The sequence below is a fragment of the Hydra vulgaris genome, chromosome 07 (assembly GCF_038396675.1).
Source record: "Hydra vulgaris chromosome 07, alternate assembly HydraT2T_AEP".
Taxonomy (NCBI): Eukaryota; Metazoa; Cnidaria; class Hydrozoa; order Anthoathecata; family Hydridae; genus Hydra; species Hydra vulgaris.
The window spans coordinates 38,730,353-38,748,923 of NC_088926.1; the positions used below are offsets into that span (position 1 = coordinate 38,730,353).

Consider the following 18,571-nt stretch of genomic DNA (forward strand, 5'->3'; position numbering starts at 1 on the left):
ATTTTCTCTTTGTTAATGTTAATGTTATTGTTTATTAGATTATTAGGCAATTTGATGGGAATATTTTTTGATTTATTCACTTTGTAAAACAAAACAAATTTGGTTTTATCCACATTTAGAGAAAGTTTATTACTTATAAACCACTCATTAACTTTCAATAACTGTTCAAATTATTGAAATGTTGTTTCAAATAGTGTATTATTATCTCTTTGGAAATAAAAAAGATCGGAGTCATCTGCGAAAAGAATACAATTTAATAGGTCTGTTGCTAAATTTAAATCATTAATGTATACTAGGAACAACAGTGGTCCTAAAATAGAGCCCTGGGGAGCTCCACAAGTTACGACAATCGGAAATGTTTTTTTTGTTCATACGCTATAAATTGTTTTTTATCGGTCAAATAACTTTTGAACAAAAGTAAACTGTTATTTTTTACTCCATAGTGTTCAAATTTTTTTATTCGTATATTATGATTAACGATATCGAAAGATTTTGACAGATCAATGAAAACTCCTAAGGTTAAGTAGTTACTACTGAATGCACTTAGTGTTTGATTGACTAGTTCAACCATTGCATGGTTTGTGCAATTTTTGGCTTTTCAAAGACAATACCTGTTTTAAATGAAAGATTAAATATGTGAAACAACGAGGGTTCTATTATACTATATACTGATTTTACAACATTAACGTTAATTTTATCAAATCCAGCACTTTTGTTAGTTTAAGGTTTTATATGCGGTAGTGGTGTAGTGGTAAAGCGCTCGCTTCATAAGCGAGAGGTTCCGAGTCCGATCTCCACCACGTCCCTGGTAGTACCGCGCTCAACTTGTTTCTCCGCGCAGCGGCCTTGTTCGTCAAGGTTCGTGTTTCGGAGTTATAGAGTTGAGAGAGGGTAATAACCACTATTAAGTAACCTCCTCGTCTGTAGTGGCCTTCTCGGCCTTGAGGAGGTGAATAACAAAAAAAACAAAAAAAAAAAAAAAAGGTAAAAAAAGGCGGTTTGTAATTCAATTAGTTTTAAATTAGGTTCATCCATAACTTTATCGTAATTTTTTAAATAAGATTCAAACGGTGTTGAATTCATAGGAATTTTCAATGCCAAATTCGGACCAGCATTAGTAAAGAAGCTGTTTAGTTTTTCAGCAATTATTGATTTATCATAAATTGCGTTTTTATTAATTGTTAATTTTTTTGGCAGAATGTTTCTCGCATAACTATTTTTTCCGATTAAATCTTTAGTTACACTCCCTGTTTTTTTAGTGTTTCTGGCGGCTTTACTTAATAGTTTTGCATAATAAAGCTTTTTTGCGTTCCTTTTTGTTTTTTCAAATACATTTTTATAATTTTTATATGTCATTTCGTTTTATTAGTTTTGTTTTTTTCAAGTACGTATCATATAGCTTTTGTTTTCTTTTTGAAGATTTTAGTAACCCGTTAGACATCCATGGAGTTAAAACAGTTTTGGTTTTTACAATAATTTTTTTTTCCAGGAAATACTTGATCATATTGCTTGCAGAATTTATTTAAAAATAGATCATATGCGTTGTTAACGTCATGTTACTGCAATACCAAATTCCAATCAGCGTTGGCTCTTATAAAATTTTGAAATTTTCTTACCGAGTTTTCATTGATCTGTCGCCTAAATATTATGGATTGAGAAGGAATACTGTTAAGTAATATATTGTTAGTAACTAGGAATGTTGAGAAATGATCCGATAAGTCAGTTTTGATTATGCCTGTGTAAAGACGGTTTTTAAGATAGTTATTAGTTATTATATTATCAAGAAGTGTAGAAAAGTTGTTAGTCACTCTCGTTGGCTTGTTTATTGTTGGAATTAAATTAATTTGAAGAAGAGTATTTGTAAAATTGTTAACATTATTATTGGAAGCATGGTTTATTAGGTCAATGTTAAAATCCCCAACTAAGTAGTAGGTCACTGCCTACTAGATGTTTTTTTTTTAAATCATAAAGAGTCACTCTGGCATTTGTTTATTGCAATGTTAATAACACAAAACAATAACATTTACTTTTTTTAAAGTTATTTTCACTTCGGGAAATTGGATTTAATAATCACACTTTTTAGCCATTTTGATGTTTTATTGGCTATTTTTTAGTGGTCTAAAAGCCCGATTTTCTACTTCTGGTGCCCGGGTGCTATAATAATTTTAGGGGCCCACAGATATAAATGTAATTTTATAGTAACAGGCTTCTTGAATTTTTGCAGTTGGTTGAAAAAAAAGGTTCCAAAGATAAAAAACAGAAAAACTATTGAAACTAAGATTAAACCAAATTTTTAAGAATTACAATAATTTTATGCGTATTTTTAGTCATTTTGAATAGTTGTTAAACTAATTACAAAAAAAAGTATTAATAGGAAGTTCATTAGCGTTTGGGGCCCCTAAATAGTGAAATGTGTGTCCATTTCACCAATTGCCCCCCTCCCTAGAAAACTGGCCCTGGAAGTATATGTAGTTAGGAATTTAATATCAATAGAACTATACTTAGATTATTGACTACAGTAAATATTTCATTCAGCAGTTATAGAAAAAAACAAATAAACAAAAAGTATAACTAATATACTAGATATTCATTTTATAAAATAGTCACACTTTTTTAAGTTTCTTTTATTCTCTCTTCCACTTTGAGTTTTAGTCAAAATGAATTTGCATCTCTTTTCGTAACCATAAACTTGTTTAGATGCCTCTGAGGTTAATTGATTGAGAATTGTTAGGCATATCTATTACCTAAAGATTTAGGTTTGATTTAATAGCCTCTTTCAGATTTTCTGACGTTATGCAAAGAGTTGTTGGGAACTCAACCTGAATATCATCAACAGAAACAAGATAATCCCAAGACTCAGCATCAAAATTTATTTTCATTATGGATTTCTGCTTAAGCTTTGGTTTAAAAGTAATGTCTTCTGTCAATGCTCTTATTTTAAGGATTTGGTTGAGGACTTGATTTCTTATATTCAGATTTTCATCCAGCAGCATGCAGTACAGGAAATTTTCTTGCAAATAACAATATGAATGTCCTTGTAAGTTGTTAAAAACAATGCTCTGAATCTTGCTGTCTTGAAGTTTGACTAATTTAATGGTTTTGTACAGAAATTGACATGCATCTTTGTATTTTTCGGAGAGCTTAATAGCGAACCACATTACACAATAGACTTGAACAATATATTTAGTTATTACTAATAACTCAGGAGATGGTTTATCATTCCTAACATAAACCATCATTATTCTTAAGGCTAGAGTTAGCCATCTATCATGAAAAATTGTTCCAGGTTTTTTTGCATGAAATTTTTTAGATATAACCCCTTCACACTGTACTCATAAAGCTTTTGCTGGTCTGTACTAAGATTGCTTATAACCTCACTGCTAATAAACAACTCTATTTCCAAATATATGGGAACAAACTCAACCAATAGCTGTTCATGAAGAGTTTGATGAGACGCAGCATCTCCAATAGGCCCCTTATAAGACTTAGGACCATTTGTGTTTCCATCTAATTCAGATATGTGTTGCAGTGAAGATCAACTTGATGAAGTATACATCCTAAAAGGTCAAACTTCTTTTAAGAATTTTTTCAGGTTTTGCAACCAAACCGTTATCTGCACCTGTATTAGAAGTTGTGTTATCTACAATAACAGCGACTAAGCTCTGAACACTAATATTATGCTAAAACATTTGCAGTAGCGTTTGCCATGGTAGCATCAGCTCCATTAGGTATAACTACATGAGTCAAATAATTTTGTGTTGTTGGCACTTATTCTGCTGTAAATGTAAGATGATGTTCTTCTTTGGTTGAAGCAACAATAATAGGATCTTCATCAGTGTTATAACTGACAGAATGTACTAATGTAGACTTATCAATTTTTCTATCTATTCCAATAACCTTTAATTCTTTAACATCAGTTAAAAGTTTAGAACTTATGATAGTGCTGATATTTTTTTTTTTCAGTTATTGTTTGTGATTTATTAGATTTTTTTACAATACCATAGTCTATTAAAACAGCTGTTACCAATGCAGCTGTTGCAGCATAGCTTATTTTAAACCGTATAGCAGCTTTTGCCAAATTTGTTAAATAAGTATAATTTTTTTCAACTGACACAGTTATAGAAAAGTCTAGAACAGATTCAAACTTATTATTGTTATCAATTAACTCAGTATCCAGATTGGAATCACATTGAATTTCGGCAGCTTAATACATCTTTTTATCTTCTCGTTAATTTCTCTCTCTTGCTTTCTTTTTTCTCTGGCAACTGTTTTTTTATCTACTGTACCAATTTGAAATCTTCCTGTTATTCCAATTTTCGATGTTTGATCTTTTTTAAATATTCTCTATCCAATGGTGGTACCTAAAACAATTTTATTCTCTTTTAAAAAGGTGTTTACTCAGTTCAATAATAAACTTGTTAAAGTAACTCTAGGATAGAATGAATACAATAAAATAGTCTCAAATATATTATACAATATCCTAAACACTTAAGAAAATTACAGTTCAAACCATCTCTTAGGCCTTTTTATTATTAATAATAAAACAAAATAAAGTATTTTGCTGACAAAATGGAAAAAAATTTTATTCTATTCTTATTTATTTACTCTGACGTGTATTTGATTGTTACTACAGATTAAAGAATTAAATAAAGATTAAAGAATTAAATAAAATCTAATTTTTAAAATTAAAATTATTTACCTTTTTGCCGCTTTCACAGAGACAAGCAAAGTGTGTTGTTTTGTAATCCAAAGGATTCTTACACTTAACAGATCTATGCATAAAAAAATTGCATGCATTATAAAAATATTTAAAATCTATTAGAATAATTTTAATATCATTTTTATAAAAAAGCATAACAGAAAAAATGAAAACAAAAACATATCATTAAAATTATAAAATTATGTAAAATTATCCAATACAATCTTTTTAATTTAGCATTTAACTTACAAAAAATATGATATCAAGTTATAAACAATTATTTGTATAAAGTTTAGCACAAGCTAAAAATAAGTATTGCATATAAAAATGAAATTAACAATTTTTCTTACCTATTATTGCAAGCTACTACTAAATGTTCACAACCACAAGAAGACAAATCAAACAAATGCTCAAAGTTGCAATCAAGATATTCCTTGTTTTTGTTTGCATTTTTGCATTTTCCATAAGCAGATAAAACTCTCTTAAGAAGTCTAGAAATTTTTTTTGCTACTGACTTCTTGCGGACAGAGGAAGCTTAGGATTTACTCTATTCCAGAGACTGATCAACTCATTTGTTACTTTTGAAATTATCTCTGAAGAACTAGTACTTGTTACTTCATACATATTTTTACAAATAAGATATGAATATTGAATCACTTGTCTGTAGGTTGGAAGTTCGCTTATTGGAAGCTCTGATGGCAAACCAGTATACCTCTTGCTTTTCATTATGAGTTCTTAGTTTTTTATTATTTCAGGCACTTCCCTTAAGTGTGTGTGTATATGTATTATATATACACACACATTATATATATATATATATATATATATATATATATATATATATATATATATATATATATATATATATATATATATATATATATATATATATATATATATATATATATATATATATATATATATATATATATATATATATACATATTTATTTAATATTACATTCGAAATAGTGTAAAGTGAAAACATAAATACTGTAAAAACAAAAATTCCAGTTTTAAGTATTTTAGTTATGACTTCGGAATTCTAATTATGAAACTTTTTGTTTACCAAAATTCCTAGCGCCCCTCATCCCTAAAACAGATGAGCCAATATTTATTTGAACTCAAATCCCTAAATAATCATTAACTTTTTTAAATTTATATTTATTGGAATTTTTTTATTTATAACATAAAAACATTTTCCAGGGTGACTCTTATTAAATTTTAATCCTGGCAGTGGCCTACTATGTAGGCATGACTTCGTGTTTTATTTATATTTGTTAAGAATGGTTTAGGATGAGTTTTAAATTTTTATGAGCTAGTAGATGGAGGTCTGTATGTGGCATTTATAATTTTTTTTTGTGGTTTTATTTATTAATTCAATGCACAATGACTCACAATCTATTTCATTTACACAGAGATCGTGACGTAAATTTTAACTAATTGAGTTGCAAACAAAAATACATACGCCCCCACCAACACCAAAACCAAGTGGTTGGTGAAATGATGAGCAAATAATTAGTTCAAATTGGGCATTTGTTTCACCACGCTTGCACCAAGTTTTCGTTAGAAAAATAAATTTAAAATCGTGTTTTAATTCATCCAACAAAAACCTAAGATTTTCAAAATTTTTATTTAAACTTCGAATAATAATGTTTAAAATTGAAAAACTTATTTTGTTTTTTTGAAGATATTGAGAAGATTCAATAAATGTATAATATTGACTTTAAGATATTTTTTTATTAAAGTTATTAAAGTCATCGACGTCACTGATTACGACATTTTCATCTAAAAATTTAATTATAAAGTTTTCCTCAATTTTAAAGTAACGCATGTATAAATAAACGCAAAATAGTTAATAAAATAGTTAGCAATAGTTAAAAGAAAAGTAATAAACCCTAACCCTTACTAACACGGATTCGGGATTTCTTTTGTTTTCTTAGATACCCACTCGCGTACAATCAGCTTATCATATGATATGTATGCAAATTTTCCCAGCTGCCACTCAATTTTCATTTTCTCTCTAAGATCTTTTCTTCTTAAGTTTGTTTCGAAGCAAAAATCTTCGTTTATTTAAATATTTTTACCCTTTAATTTAGAAGAATTTTTTAAAAGTTCTACCTTATCTTTGTAGTCTAACAGCTTAATGATAATTGTGCGTGGTGTTTTTGCATCTCGCCGTCCACTAAAATGCGCTCGTTCGATTCACACATTTTCCACCCCAAGAGTCTCCTCAAAAAGTTTAACCACTTTTACTTCACTTTCAACCCATGCTTCATTTTCATTTTCTTGTATGCCATCAATCCTAAAGTTATTTCTTCGTGACCGATCCTCAATTTCTCTAAGTTTTTTTTTTAAGTCAATAAACTCATCGTTTTTATGTGCTTCGGTTTTACAAAATCTTTTGTTTTCAATAGACTCAATATTATATTTGACCTTTTTTTCGATGAGTTTCTTGTAAAAATTTAAACTTTTCTTCATATCAAACACATCCTTTTCCAATAGTTTAGTTTTTTCCACGCTGTCACTAATGTTTGTTTCAGCTTTTTGTTATTGGTCGCTCGTTATTTTTGCGTTCTCACTCATGAGTTTAAGAATATTTTCTCCTTGTTGTTTTATTAGTAATACTATATCTTTTTTGTACTCCGCAAACATTTCCTTGAACATGGTTCGAATTTCGCTGATGGTTACTGCCATATTTATTAATTGATAGCAACTTGTATTTTATACTCTTAAATTTGTATTATTGAAAAAAAAAAAAAAAAAAAAATTATTTGATAAAAAAAAAAAACACGTCTGTTCGCCGTAAAAGTGAATGCGGAATTCCGATCTCTTGATACAAAGAGATGGATTGCTCCAGATGGAGTTAATATTTTGGCAAATGGCCATAAAAATATAAATTAAGTAGGAGGTTGTTTAGTGGTATCAATTGCAGTTCTTCTCGAACGAAGCGTCTATTCGGCCCACCAATAAGATGATAAAGTACAGGTTCTCCTCTTTGACGAACAATGGAATCAATAGAATAAATTGTTAAAAATCAAACTGGATTGGTAGCTCTTTTTTGACTTCCTACTAACTCACCTAGCGCATATAAATAACGCACTTTTACAGTTAAGGTTAATAAAATTTCTTTTAAACCTGTTTGCCTACTAGCAGGCATTGATGGAGCTAACCCAGTGGGCACAGGACGTAAAAAAGACGTCTTTTGAACGTCTTTTAAACGTTGTGGACGTCTTTTGAACGTTCAAAAGACGTCTATTTTTAGTCCCGTGTCCAATGGGAAGGTTGTTTTCTTCATTTTGAAAGCATTAATCGGTTTTTCACCTAGCAAACGAGTTACACTGTTATTAATTGATTTGATTACGGCAGGCAAAACTTTAACTCATTCAACTGATCTTTCAGATAGATTTAACAATTCTTGAGAATATTTGTAACCAAAACGTTTTTCAGCAAGTGTGCGGTTGTAACGTTCAAAGATAGACTGTTTGCGGAGATTTTTAGCCGCAACTATTTGTATTTGTACTTTATTCTTTTCAAGAAGTTTTGTAACTTTTATCTTAATTTCACTTCAAGCATCAACCTGCATTAGGTTGGGCCACATAAGAGGAACTCTCTTAGAGAAGTTTTGTTACTGAGAAGTTCGACATCTTTATAGCGGCTTGCCACATTGACAATCATTAGAGCATATATATAAGTCTACCGACCGACTTTACCTTGAGGTAGATAGAGTAAATCCGCTTGGTGAACTTTATTAGGTTTTACTTTCATTTATTGTTACTTTTGGTAAGTAAATTGGTGGAGGGAGATAAATTTGCCAAAATGCTTTTTTAAAGCCATTCAACAGTCTTTTTCAAAAACTTTTACATCGGCTGCTAGCTTTTTAACAAAAGCAAGCCCAAGACCTTTAAAACAATAGCAAGTTTTTAAAAGCTTTTTATCCATTTTATATTTATATGATATTGAGAACTTTTGATTAGATAAAAACGGATATTAATATACATAACAAAAATGGAAGAAGGAAAGCATGAAGAGATTGTGAAAAAAGCTATAGAAGAAACAAATATTGCAAAAATTGTAAAAAATGCAATGAAACTCTATTTTAAAAAAAAAGCAAATATTTATGATAAAGTAAGCGAGCCTATATGAAAACATGTTACGGGTAACAATTTGCATAACGATGAAAAAATTAAAGACTTTGTATGGACAACAGAGTCAGCAAAAAACATCGTTGAAGCATTTTATTAGTTATTACAAAAAAATTACTTCACAGTGTACATCTGGAGCTAAGTTTCGAAAAATTTTAGTTGCAGTTAAAGCTTCTGAAGAGGTACTGGAAGCCATTTCATATCTTTATATGGCTATTGAATATGAAAAATACCAAGCTGAGTGAAAGCAAAAGAAGGAAAAACTTATTCAAGAGGATCCTGTAAAGTAATTTTCAACTAGCGTAATATAAATTTGGTCAAATTCAATATATTTTTCAATCTCACCAGCAGGTGGATGTTATTCATCCATATATTTTCAAAAAGAAATGTGGGCTTGAAAAAATCTAAACAACGCATTTCTTTTTAGAAAGTGCTGTTTAATAGTGGCAACATCTCTTTTTTCAACAGCTTCAAGAGCGTCAATGCAATCTATCTTTATCTAATTTAGCGTTTCCTAATTTTAGTCGAAGCTGAGTTCGACTTTTTTATTTGACTTTCCAGAAGAAAGATACCACCCTAAAACACCACTAAAAAAAGCATCTATTGCGACAAACATAGACTTATTTGTTTTTTATTCTTCACTCGGTTGATAAAAGTCTTTGAGTTCTAGTTCTTTTGGTATATTTAGCAAACTACTATCAGTTTGAAGGTTTTTTTTTTATATACTTCACAAAAAATTTGACATGCTTGAACGTAGTTATTTATTTTCGCTTTTGAGGTATTTTCAGCGTAGAGTTTTTCGTTTATTTTATCGAGTGCTTCTATTTGTTTTTGTAGCCACTCAACTTGTGCTTTTGAAGCTTTTCTGTAGCTTCATTATGCCTTTTTATTTCGTCATGCAATTCTGGCGCAAAAATCGCTTGGGCTCCGACCAAGCTAACGAGTTAGCGAGAGTTCCAAACAAAATGTTACCAATGCCAGGGATTTTTGGTTTATATAATTTTTTTTATTCTTTAATTTATTATTTTAAATCTTTCATCATAGTTACAGGTATCCAACTATAATCTACTAATTTTTGCCTAACAACTTCTCCTAAAAGGAGAAAGACAAAGAACTATCCAAAATCACGCATTTTGAAATCGAGCTCAGTCTGTTTTGTAATCTTTAACTTTTCAAAGATAACGGAAGCTGCAAATGTTCCATCTCCTACTACAACGCATTAGCATTAATATAAAAAGATTTATATATTAATACTTATCATTAATCTAAATAAGGGCTAAGTGTTACTCCGATAATTTTTTTAAGGCATTTGATATTAAGCAATGTTTTGAAACCACAAGCAGCTTTGGAAAATTTGAAAATTTGAAAAAAGAGCTTCTCTTCTGTTACTATAAAGTTAACACAGAACTGTCGGACAAATTCAAAATTATTTCTTCTTAAATTTTTAGCAAACTCCATTGCTTGATAAATGTTTGGTAAAGGAGCTGGTGGTGGGGTTGAGTTTAGCTTTTTGAGAATAGTCTTACGCATATATAAAAAACTATTGTTTAATAGATGGAAAATACTATTAAAGGATATCTCCTTACTGTTGGAGCAAGGAAAAAACAGGAAAAACGGAGCTCGTGCTCCACCTGCTCAACCGACGGCCAGACGCTATAATATTTTTAATATGCCCGACCATTGGATACAATGAAACATACAGAAAAAATGAAAAAAAGTTTTTAATCAAAGGTTTTATGTAATGCCTCCTTTTTGGATCAATTGATATGGGATTCAATGTGTTTTAGAACTTATCAGCAAAGTTATGGAAAGAGACAAGTGCATTTTTATGGTTGAAGATTGTATTTGAAAATTAACAGGGATTTGCGTATATCAACACTAGACGCTCTCGCCATATCAGGACGCCACATAAAACATTCATTATAGCTTTTTGATCAAAGGTATACAGGGACACTTCGAATTGTCTGATACCAGCTCGGCTACATTGGTATATTACCGCTAAAAGTTCGGTCAAGCTTCAGAATGAATATAGAAGAAAATAGTCAACATATTAGTGATACCCAAGAGGAACAGATGAAGAAACATCTTTATTCTAAACCTTACCCTGCTCCTTTAATACACTTGCTTTTTAACGCACATTAGCGAGTCAAGCTTCTTTGATTCTAACATTAATAAATTCAATTTTTCTTGGTGTTCTTATCTAAGGTTTTGTTATAACATTATTTTGGAGGAAAGTAGTTTTTAAATATATTAAAAATTGTGAAATAGAGAATTTTTTGGTTGAGCTCAAAGGTAAAGAAGAAATCCTAGTTTAAAACACAGATGAAACAGAGGATAGCTCTGTTAAGTTGCATAGGTCAAGGCTAGCAGCATGTGTTTCTGGAAGAATCAGTTTAAAACTTCTCGGAAGAAGACTAACTCACCAAGAAATAATAAATATGACTGCTAAAAAAAATAATTTTACTATATACTAAATACACAATGCGGATGGGTACAGGAAATTCAAAAATGGGTACAAGCATGGGTTCAGTAGTACACAAGCATGGGTACAGGAGTTTCAAAAATGGCAACAATAACCTATAAAATGCTTGTAAAAAGATTTTTCCAATTGGGGACCATGAAGGTTAAAGAGCTGATCTCGATAACAATCAAGTGCTTCAGCAAGCTTTATGTATTTTGCTTTATGCAAGCTTTATGTATTTTGGGTGGTGAGTTTTACCATAGATTTGGTATGGGTCTTGCATCTATATCTGTTATGTCATCAACCGCCAATCAGGTTGACGTTGCCCGTCCATAAAGAACTATTTAGCAACAATCTCAAAAAATTAATCTTGAACCTTCCAAAAAAGTTTCACATGAAACCTTAGCTATGGAAATGATCCCCTAATGGTGGCATGTCTTTAAGAACAATTGCAAAATCCGATGCAATACGTGAGTTTATTCAAAAACGTGGTTTCCAAATGCCAAATAATCAAACCACAGTTGCAAAACTAATAATTTTGTTTTACGAGATAAAAAAAACAAGAGCTGTGTGATGAAATTTTTTATTTTGAATAATGTGGTGAAAAGTTAAGCATAGCAGATGATAAATGAACTGACATCTTTTTTAAAAGGTATATAAGTATAACTCTGCACAATAAAGTTGGCTATAAATTGGGTCTTGTTAAAATTTATAAAATCTTATTAAATATAATCTTGTTAAAGTTGCCTATAGATTGGGTCTTGTTAAGCTTTCACAACCGAAGAATTAGTGAAACAAATATTGACAGAATTTGGGTTAGATTTTACATACATCATTGCGTCTACTTACGATGGTGCTGCAGTAATGTAAATATATGGACGGACAATTCCTGTAGAGATTCAACTGAGCCACAGGTATGGTATTTATCTTTTCAATGTTTTCTACAAAATTTTACATACCAGCGATAACCGAACATGTTCGAATGACGAATCAAATGAAGAAGATGCCGATTGATATGGTAAAGCACACGAGTATCAAGTCTGTATTGAATAATTTATGCAAATTGATTAAGTTTTTTTAAATGTCAAGCGTTCGTAAAAATCTCGTAAATTGTTGTAGCTCTATATTGCAAAAGCATGTTGCAATCCCTAAGAACGATGGTTTCTTTCTAACCCAAGATTAGCTGTTCTGATCCATTTCAGGTATATTAAAGGAGTTTAAGCTGTTTGAAGCAAGTGGAGTTCGAACATTGAATTTAAGTAAGATTGATGTTGCTCTCAAAACAATTCAGTCCACGTCAACATCCACGTCAGCATCCACGTCAACATCTACGTCAACATCCACGTCAACATCCAGCGAAAGAACTTTTTCGGTTGCAGGTAACTTTTTAACTAAGCTTCAAAACCGAATGAATTTTGATATTTTTCATTAGTATTTTTAAAATACTATTTTTTGGAACGTTAAATAATTGAATTAATACTGCTGGATAAAATATTTTTGATATTTTAAATAATAAATTTAATTTTCAGATATTAAAAAGTAAAAGAAAATAAAATAGAAAAAGAAAAATGTGAAAATTTTCTTTTTCTGTTTTATTTTTCTTTTCATAAAGTTTTCTAAGGATTTGGCTAAATTTTTTAAATGTTTTTTGTAAATCCGTGCAATGCCGGTTTATACCAGTGTTGAACTTTTTTAAATTTTAAATATCAAAAACCGGTATTATAACTTTCCGGTATTTTGAATACTCAAACCGTAACAGAATTAGTTACATTTACTTGGTGAGCTGCATCAATCTACTTCATCAATAACAATTTATGTCTAATATTCAAATTGTTTAATAGATTTTATATCGCGTAGCATAATAAGTTATAACTATTGAACCACCAGCGATAATAGTACTTGTAAGCGTCTCTTTATGGTTGTTTGTATCAGCGTATTCATTTTTTTTTTTTCTCACTAATTGAGCAGTCAGTTAGTTTTGCTGTTACTGTTAATTTTATTGTCTCTGTTAGTTTTATTGTTTCCTTTGGTTTTTTTGTTTCCGTTTGTCATGTTGGATCTATACATCTTTTTTTTTTATACCTGTTTATATCTGTTTATATCTTGTTTATATCTTGTTTATATCTTGTTTATATCTTGTTTATACCTGTTACACCTAGAGGAGCACCTACAGGAGCAATAATAATTTGATTTTCATATTCAACTGTACTTTCCATTTTTAATGTTTAATCGCCAGCAATTATGTAAGCGCCTGGGATAAGCCATTCCCAGTGGGCTCAGTACGTTTTTAAAACGTTCTTTGGACGTTTTTATTAGGATTAAACCTTATAAAAACGTCTAAAAAACATTTTAAAAACGTACCGTGCCCACTGGGTTATTTGGTTGAGATGCATTTTGCATTATTGTTTGATAATTAGTTATATCATCCGTATTTTTTTCTGGGCGGTGAATATATATGCTTCTAATGCGTTAATAAACTCTTGCTGAGCTATATTTGCGCTCGCGCTTTAATCTCCAATTATTGAGTTTCAAATACTCAGTTGAGCTGATAAAAGGCAAACAGCGTATTCACAAATAGTTTTTGAAATAAATTGAAGTCTATCTTGGTAATACCGTTCGTCTCATCGGGTACCTGGCCTATGCATAATTTAATAATGTGATAATCTCCTGTTTTTCCGTCTTGAACAAGTCGCCAAGGATCATACGTACAATCCCAAGTTTTCATAATGTTATATGAATCAATATTAAATTCATTTGTAAATTTTTAAAAACCTCTTTATTATAATCACATTTAAAAGGATTAAAACGTTCTTCGTTTAAAAGTATCACACTAAGACGCCATAAAACACGGCGTGCACTTCAATAAATATGAAAACAAAATAAACTTAAAGTTTTAAAAATAACAGCAACTTGTTGCTGTTATTTCTAAAACTTAGTGTTAAGTAACCTTTGTTATTTAACACTAAGTTTTAAAAGTTTTTGTTTTGGTTCTTTTTCACTTTTTTACAAAGTTTAGAACTAGATTATCACACAGTCATCTGGAGGCACTGGTTATTCTAAAACGTCACTTTAAATCACAAAAATAGTTTTAAAAATTTAGTTTTTTTTTTTTTTTTTTAAATATATTTACTTCGCTGTTAGTATAAAAATAACATAACAATGAAACTTTTACGTTACAAAAAGAATATATATATAAAATAGACAGTTGATCAAAGAAGATACGGATGACTAGTGTCACCTCAATCTTTTCATAGAGCCCCTTTACAACAACATTTAAAGCTTACAATGGCTTTAGTAAACTAGGAATAAAATATTTTACTCTGCTCAAGTGATAGTTATGGTTGGAATATGACCGAAGATTACATTTTTGTGAAAGCGCCGATGTAAAAATAACAGAAAATACTTTTGGTAGCAAGTTATTCATATATTTAAACATAAATATTTATATTTGAAGCGAGTTATGCTTTGATATATTCAACAGATTCATGTATTTCATTACAGGAAATGGGTTTTCTAATCTCTTTAAATAGTTAACTGCTTTACATGCGTCGTTTTGTAGGCTCTGAAATTTTATTAATTTGAATTTGTATTTGTTAGCCCAAGTATTTTAGCATAGGAGAAATGACAATGAACAAGGCTGAAGTAAAGCATTTTGCGTGATTTATAATCAAGAAAGGCGCTAGATTTTTATAATACACTTATAGCAGAAGACATTTTTGCTTCAATAAGACTAATATATTTTTTCATGATAGGCTCTCATCAAACATTAGTCCCAAAAACCCTGTATGATTTACTTGATTTATTTCATTTTTATTCAGTGACAGTTTCGGCAACTTTAACGGAAGATTATTTGGTTGTCTTATTTTATGGAAGAGAATAAAACTTGTTTTTTTCTCTTCCAATTTAATGATAACTTATTAACTATAAAACATTGGTTAAAGCTTTCTAATTCAGTGTTCATTGTTTCGAACAATATTTTTAATAAAATTGATTTTGTACCGTGTGCATAAAGTAAAAATATTTTTTTTTATTTGTTTGTATTTTATTTAAATGTAGGTTCCCATGATTTTCTAGGGAAAATGACATAAAACACAAAATTAAGTACTAAAGCTTTCAAGGCTTAAAAGAATAACTCTTAAAAAAAATCAACTGTAGTGAGATTTTTAAAATGCAAACACAAAAGAAAGTTTTGAATTCAATAAGAAAAGGTGGAAGGCCAAGGCCAAAACGTTAATGGCCGAGGCTAATACAAAAATGTTCAAGGGCAAGGTCATGGCGAAGGCCCTAATTTTTAGGTTTTTCATTTTGTTTAGAGTTGATTAAATTTTAAATATTAATTTAATATTCAATCTAGAGGCATAATTCATAAAATGGAGACTTAGCAAACAGAGTTTCATAATAAACTCTGTTTGCTAAACCCGGTGATCTGTTTACTTTCATAACTCTTTCAATACTAGCCATGTCTCGCTTTATAAAATTTTAATTATCCACTTAATAGACTCGCAAATATTAAATATAGCTCCATGATTGTTTATAAAATGTTTGTTTTAAAGTGGTTAAATTTAGAAAATTAAAAATCTCATTTTATGAATTAAAATTGTTTCCATTACAAACAACAACATGAAAAAAATTAAGACAATTGAAACAATAAACTCACTTTTTTCGCATTCAGAGATGACATCTTTTCGTTCACAAAAAATCAATCCAGATTTTATGTCCCACCATCTTTTATTTGGATTATTTATGCACCAGTTGTTGAAAATCTGATAAATTTGTTCTCTGGTTGTGCTGCACTCATGCAAAACTCTGTCTATTTCTATATTACTTATGTTCAAAAAGCGAGCAAGTGTTTTCCAATCACGCGGTAACTCGTCAGCAAGCGTAGAGAGCACATCTCTCGAAAGTTTTTTAACTAAAAAATTTGAACATTATTTAAACAAAGAACAGAGAAGCAATGCGTGTTTAAATTAAAAATTACCTTTTAAAAAATCAAATTTATTACAACCATCGTGATTTGATCCCATTTGTACTAAAAGATTTTTAAAAGTGTTGATAAATATTATAACTTTATAACATTATAAATTATAAGTAAATTTAAAGCAATAAAATAATAACAATACTTTTAATAAATGGGTTGACAAGATTTAATAAATGGGTTCTAAGTTTTATTGATTGATGTTTTCATTTCTTTAAAAGTAGAAATTATCGTGTGATAACAGAAAGCTTTTTATTATGTTTTAATTCAACAAAATTGGTCGCTGTTTGCTATTAGCAGGCGTAAAGTGGAACGATATAGATTTGCATATGTGAAAGATTTTATATAATAGAAACGTAGATATGTATCGCCTATAAAGTGTGATATTCAAGCCAATTGACTAATCTATATTAAATTCTAATCAATTAAACAATAGCGTAATAAAAAATTAAACAATAACTTTGATTTTATCTAATTTGCTTAGAATGGCTCTTTGTTGAACTTAATGCTAAATAAAATAAAGATGGTATCACTGAAAACTTATTTGTTATGCAGATTCTAAGATAATGTACATTTTCATTATAGTTTACAAGCCTGTGGTTTCCATACCTATTTTATTTTATAAAAGCTAATATTTTCTCTATGTATGCTTTAAATAAAATAGGAACGAAGGTCAACTATGTACTTTAGGTCATAGTAGATTTTCCAGGTAATAGGTAATAATGGTGTTTAAAACAACAGCATAATTTTATCAATATATATTTCGTATAACATAAGGTTATAAAGATTATTATTTTTATATTTTCTTTTGTATAATATCAGAAATTACGCTTCTAATATTATACAAAAATATTAACAGTCACTTTTAATATTATAACCTTTTCAAAAACGCCATTCAACTTCAAAAAATTGTAACTTTACTTTACGCTATAAAAAATAATTTTATACATGTTACATGACTAATATTTAGAAGTTTTTTTTCATTACTTAAACACTTTCTACTGTTCCAACTGCTTTCTACTGTTCCAATTACTTGCCAGATTAACATATATTCGTTAGCTGAAGATGCGATCAAGTAGCTATTACTAGCAAATAGTTTGCAAATACTTTTAATTAATTCTATCATGTCACAGATGACAAGCTAAAATTGGAGAGGTACTGCAAACGATCATTAATGAACTACTTAAAACGTCCATAGAAAGTATTTCTAAAAACAAATAGTTGGTTTCTAATTTCAAGAAAATTCTCAGCCAAGAATTTCATTGCAAAATCTCTACCTAGTTTGAGATTTAGCAGAAAATTTTACGCACAACCAAACGCTTCAGCAAAATTTACCAAGGTTTGCAATGCGTCTCAGTCGTTGCGTTTTTTTTTTTACACATCTTCACTTTAAACTGCAAGCAATCACTATTAGAATTAAAAGTTACCGAAAGAGAAAAGATGAAGTTTATATAGCAAGATAACGACAAACGACAAAGTTTATATAGCAAGCTAACAAAGGTTAACAGACGACCAAGGGCGGATCCAGACCATCTGGTATAAAAGGAGAAGGGGGAGGGGTCATTTAAAATTTTTATTGATATTTAAAGAACTGATATTTGAGGAAAAAAACTAGATAAATAAAAATTTTTGTGTCCCTTTGGAAAAGTTACACTAAAAAGATAAGACTTAATTAAATGACGAGTAACATTAGAATGAATTTTAGTAGATGAATGAACTTTAGCCAAAGAGACCCTTTCTCTTTAGAGAAGCGCCCATTCTAGTATTTATAAAAAAGAGAAAGAGAAGCAACATTACGAAAACGTGATAAAGGTTAGAAGTTGGCAAGAACAAGAAAACGCATAGTAAACATAGTTTGACCTGCAAGAGCAGGTCAAACTATGTTTGCTATGCGTTTTTGCACCTGGTATAAAAGAGAAAAGACATCATTTAAAGATCCGTTACAGAAAGGTCAACAGTTTTCCTTACAAAGACGTGTTTGAGATTTATAGATAGAAAGAGTATAACCCGTAGTAAGAAATAGGAAAGAACGATAAATAGATGCAACCTTGGCAGATGCTAATTTTACAATGACTTTGATATTTAGTTTCCAAGAAAGATCTGAAGTAATTTAATCCTAGTAGACGAAGTATAGATAACGATTGCAATAACAACTAGGTGAAAAAAACTGAGTTTAGTCTGAAATAAAGTTCACCAGCTACTAGGAAGCTACATGCTGTAGCGAGATCATTTTAAAGCCCAAGTGTCCCCTCTAAGCAATCAGAGAGTGTTGGCTTTTTATCAAGATAAGAA

The 18,571-nt window shown here is 29.8% G+C and overlaps 1 protein-coding gene and 1 long non-coding RNA gene across 2 annotated transcripts in view; both read right to left on the minus strand.

The window, feature by feature from the left end:
• The window catches only part of LOC136082465 (uncharacterized), a 30,281-nt gene extending 13,620 nt beyond the window's left edge, over nucleotides 1-16,661 (minus strand). The window contains exons 1-3 of the mRNA XM_065801841.1: nucleotides 16,425-16,661; nucleotides 16,283-16,333; nucleotides 15,962-16,216 (exon numbers count right to left, since the gene is read on the minus strand). Of these exons, the coding sequence (XP_065657913.1) occupies nucleotides 15,962-16,216; nucleotides 16,283-16,328 (301 nt within the window). The 5' untranslated portion in view covers nucleotides 16,329-16,333; nucleotides 16,425-16,661. The remainder of the gene's footprint in view (nucleotides 1-15,961; nucleotides 16,217-16,282; nucleotides 16,334-16,424) is intronic.
• Nucleotides 1,345-5,466, minus strand: LOC136082466 (uncharacterized). Its single transcript, XR_010639712.1, has 3 exons — nucleotides 5,050-5,466; nucleotides 4,700-4,772; nucleotides 1,345-4,361 (listed from the first exon to the last, which is right to left on the minus strand). It is a non-coding gene; the product is annotated as an uncharacterized LOC136082466 (long non-coding RNA).
• Nucleotides 16,662-18,571: the final 1,910 nt, after the last annotated feature.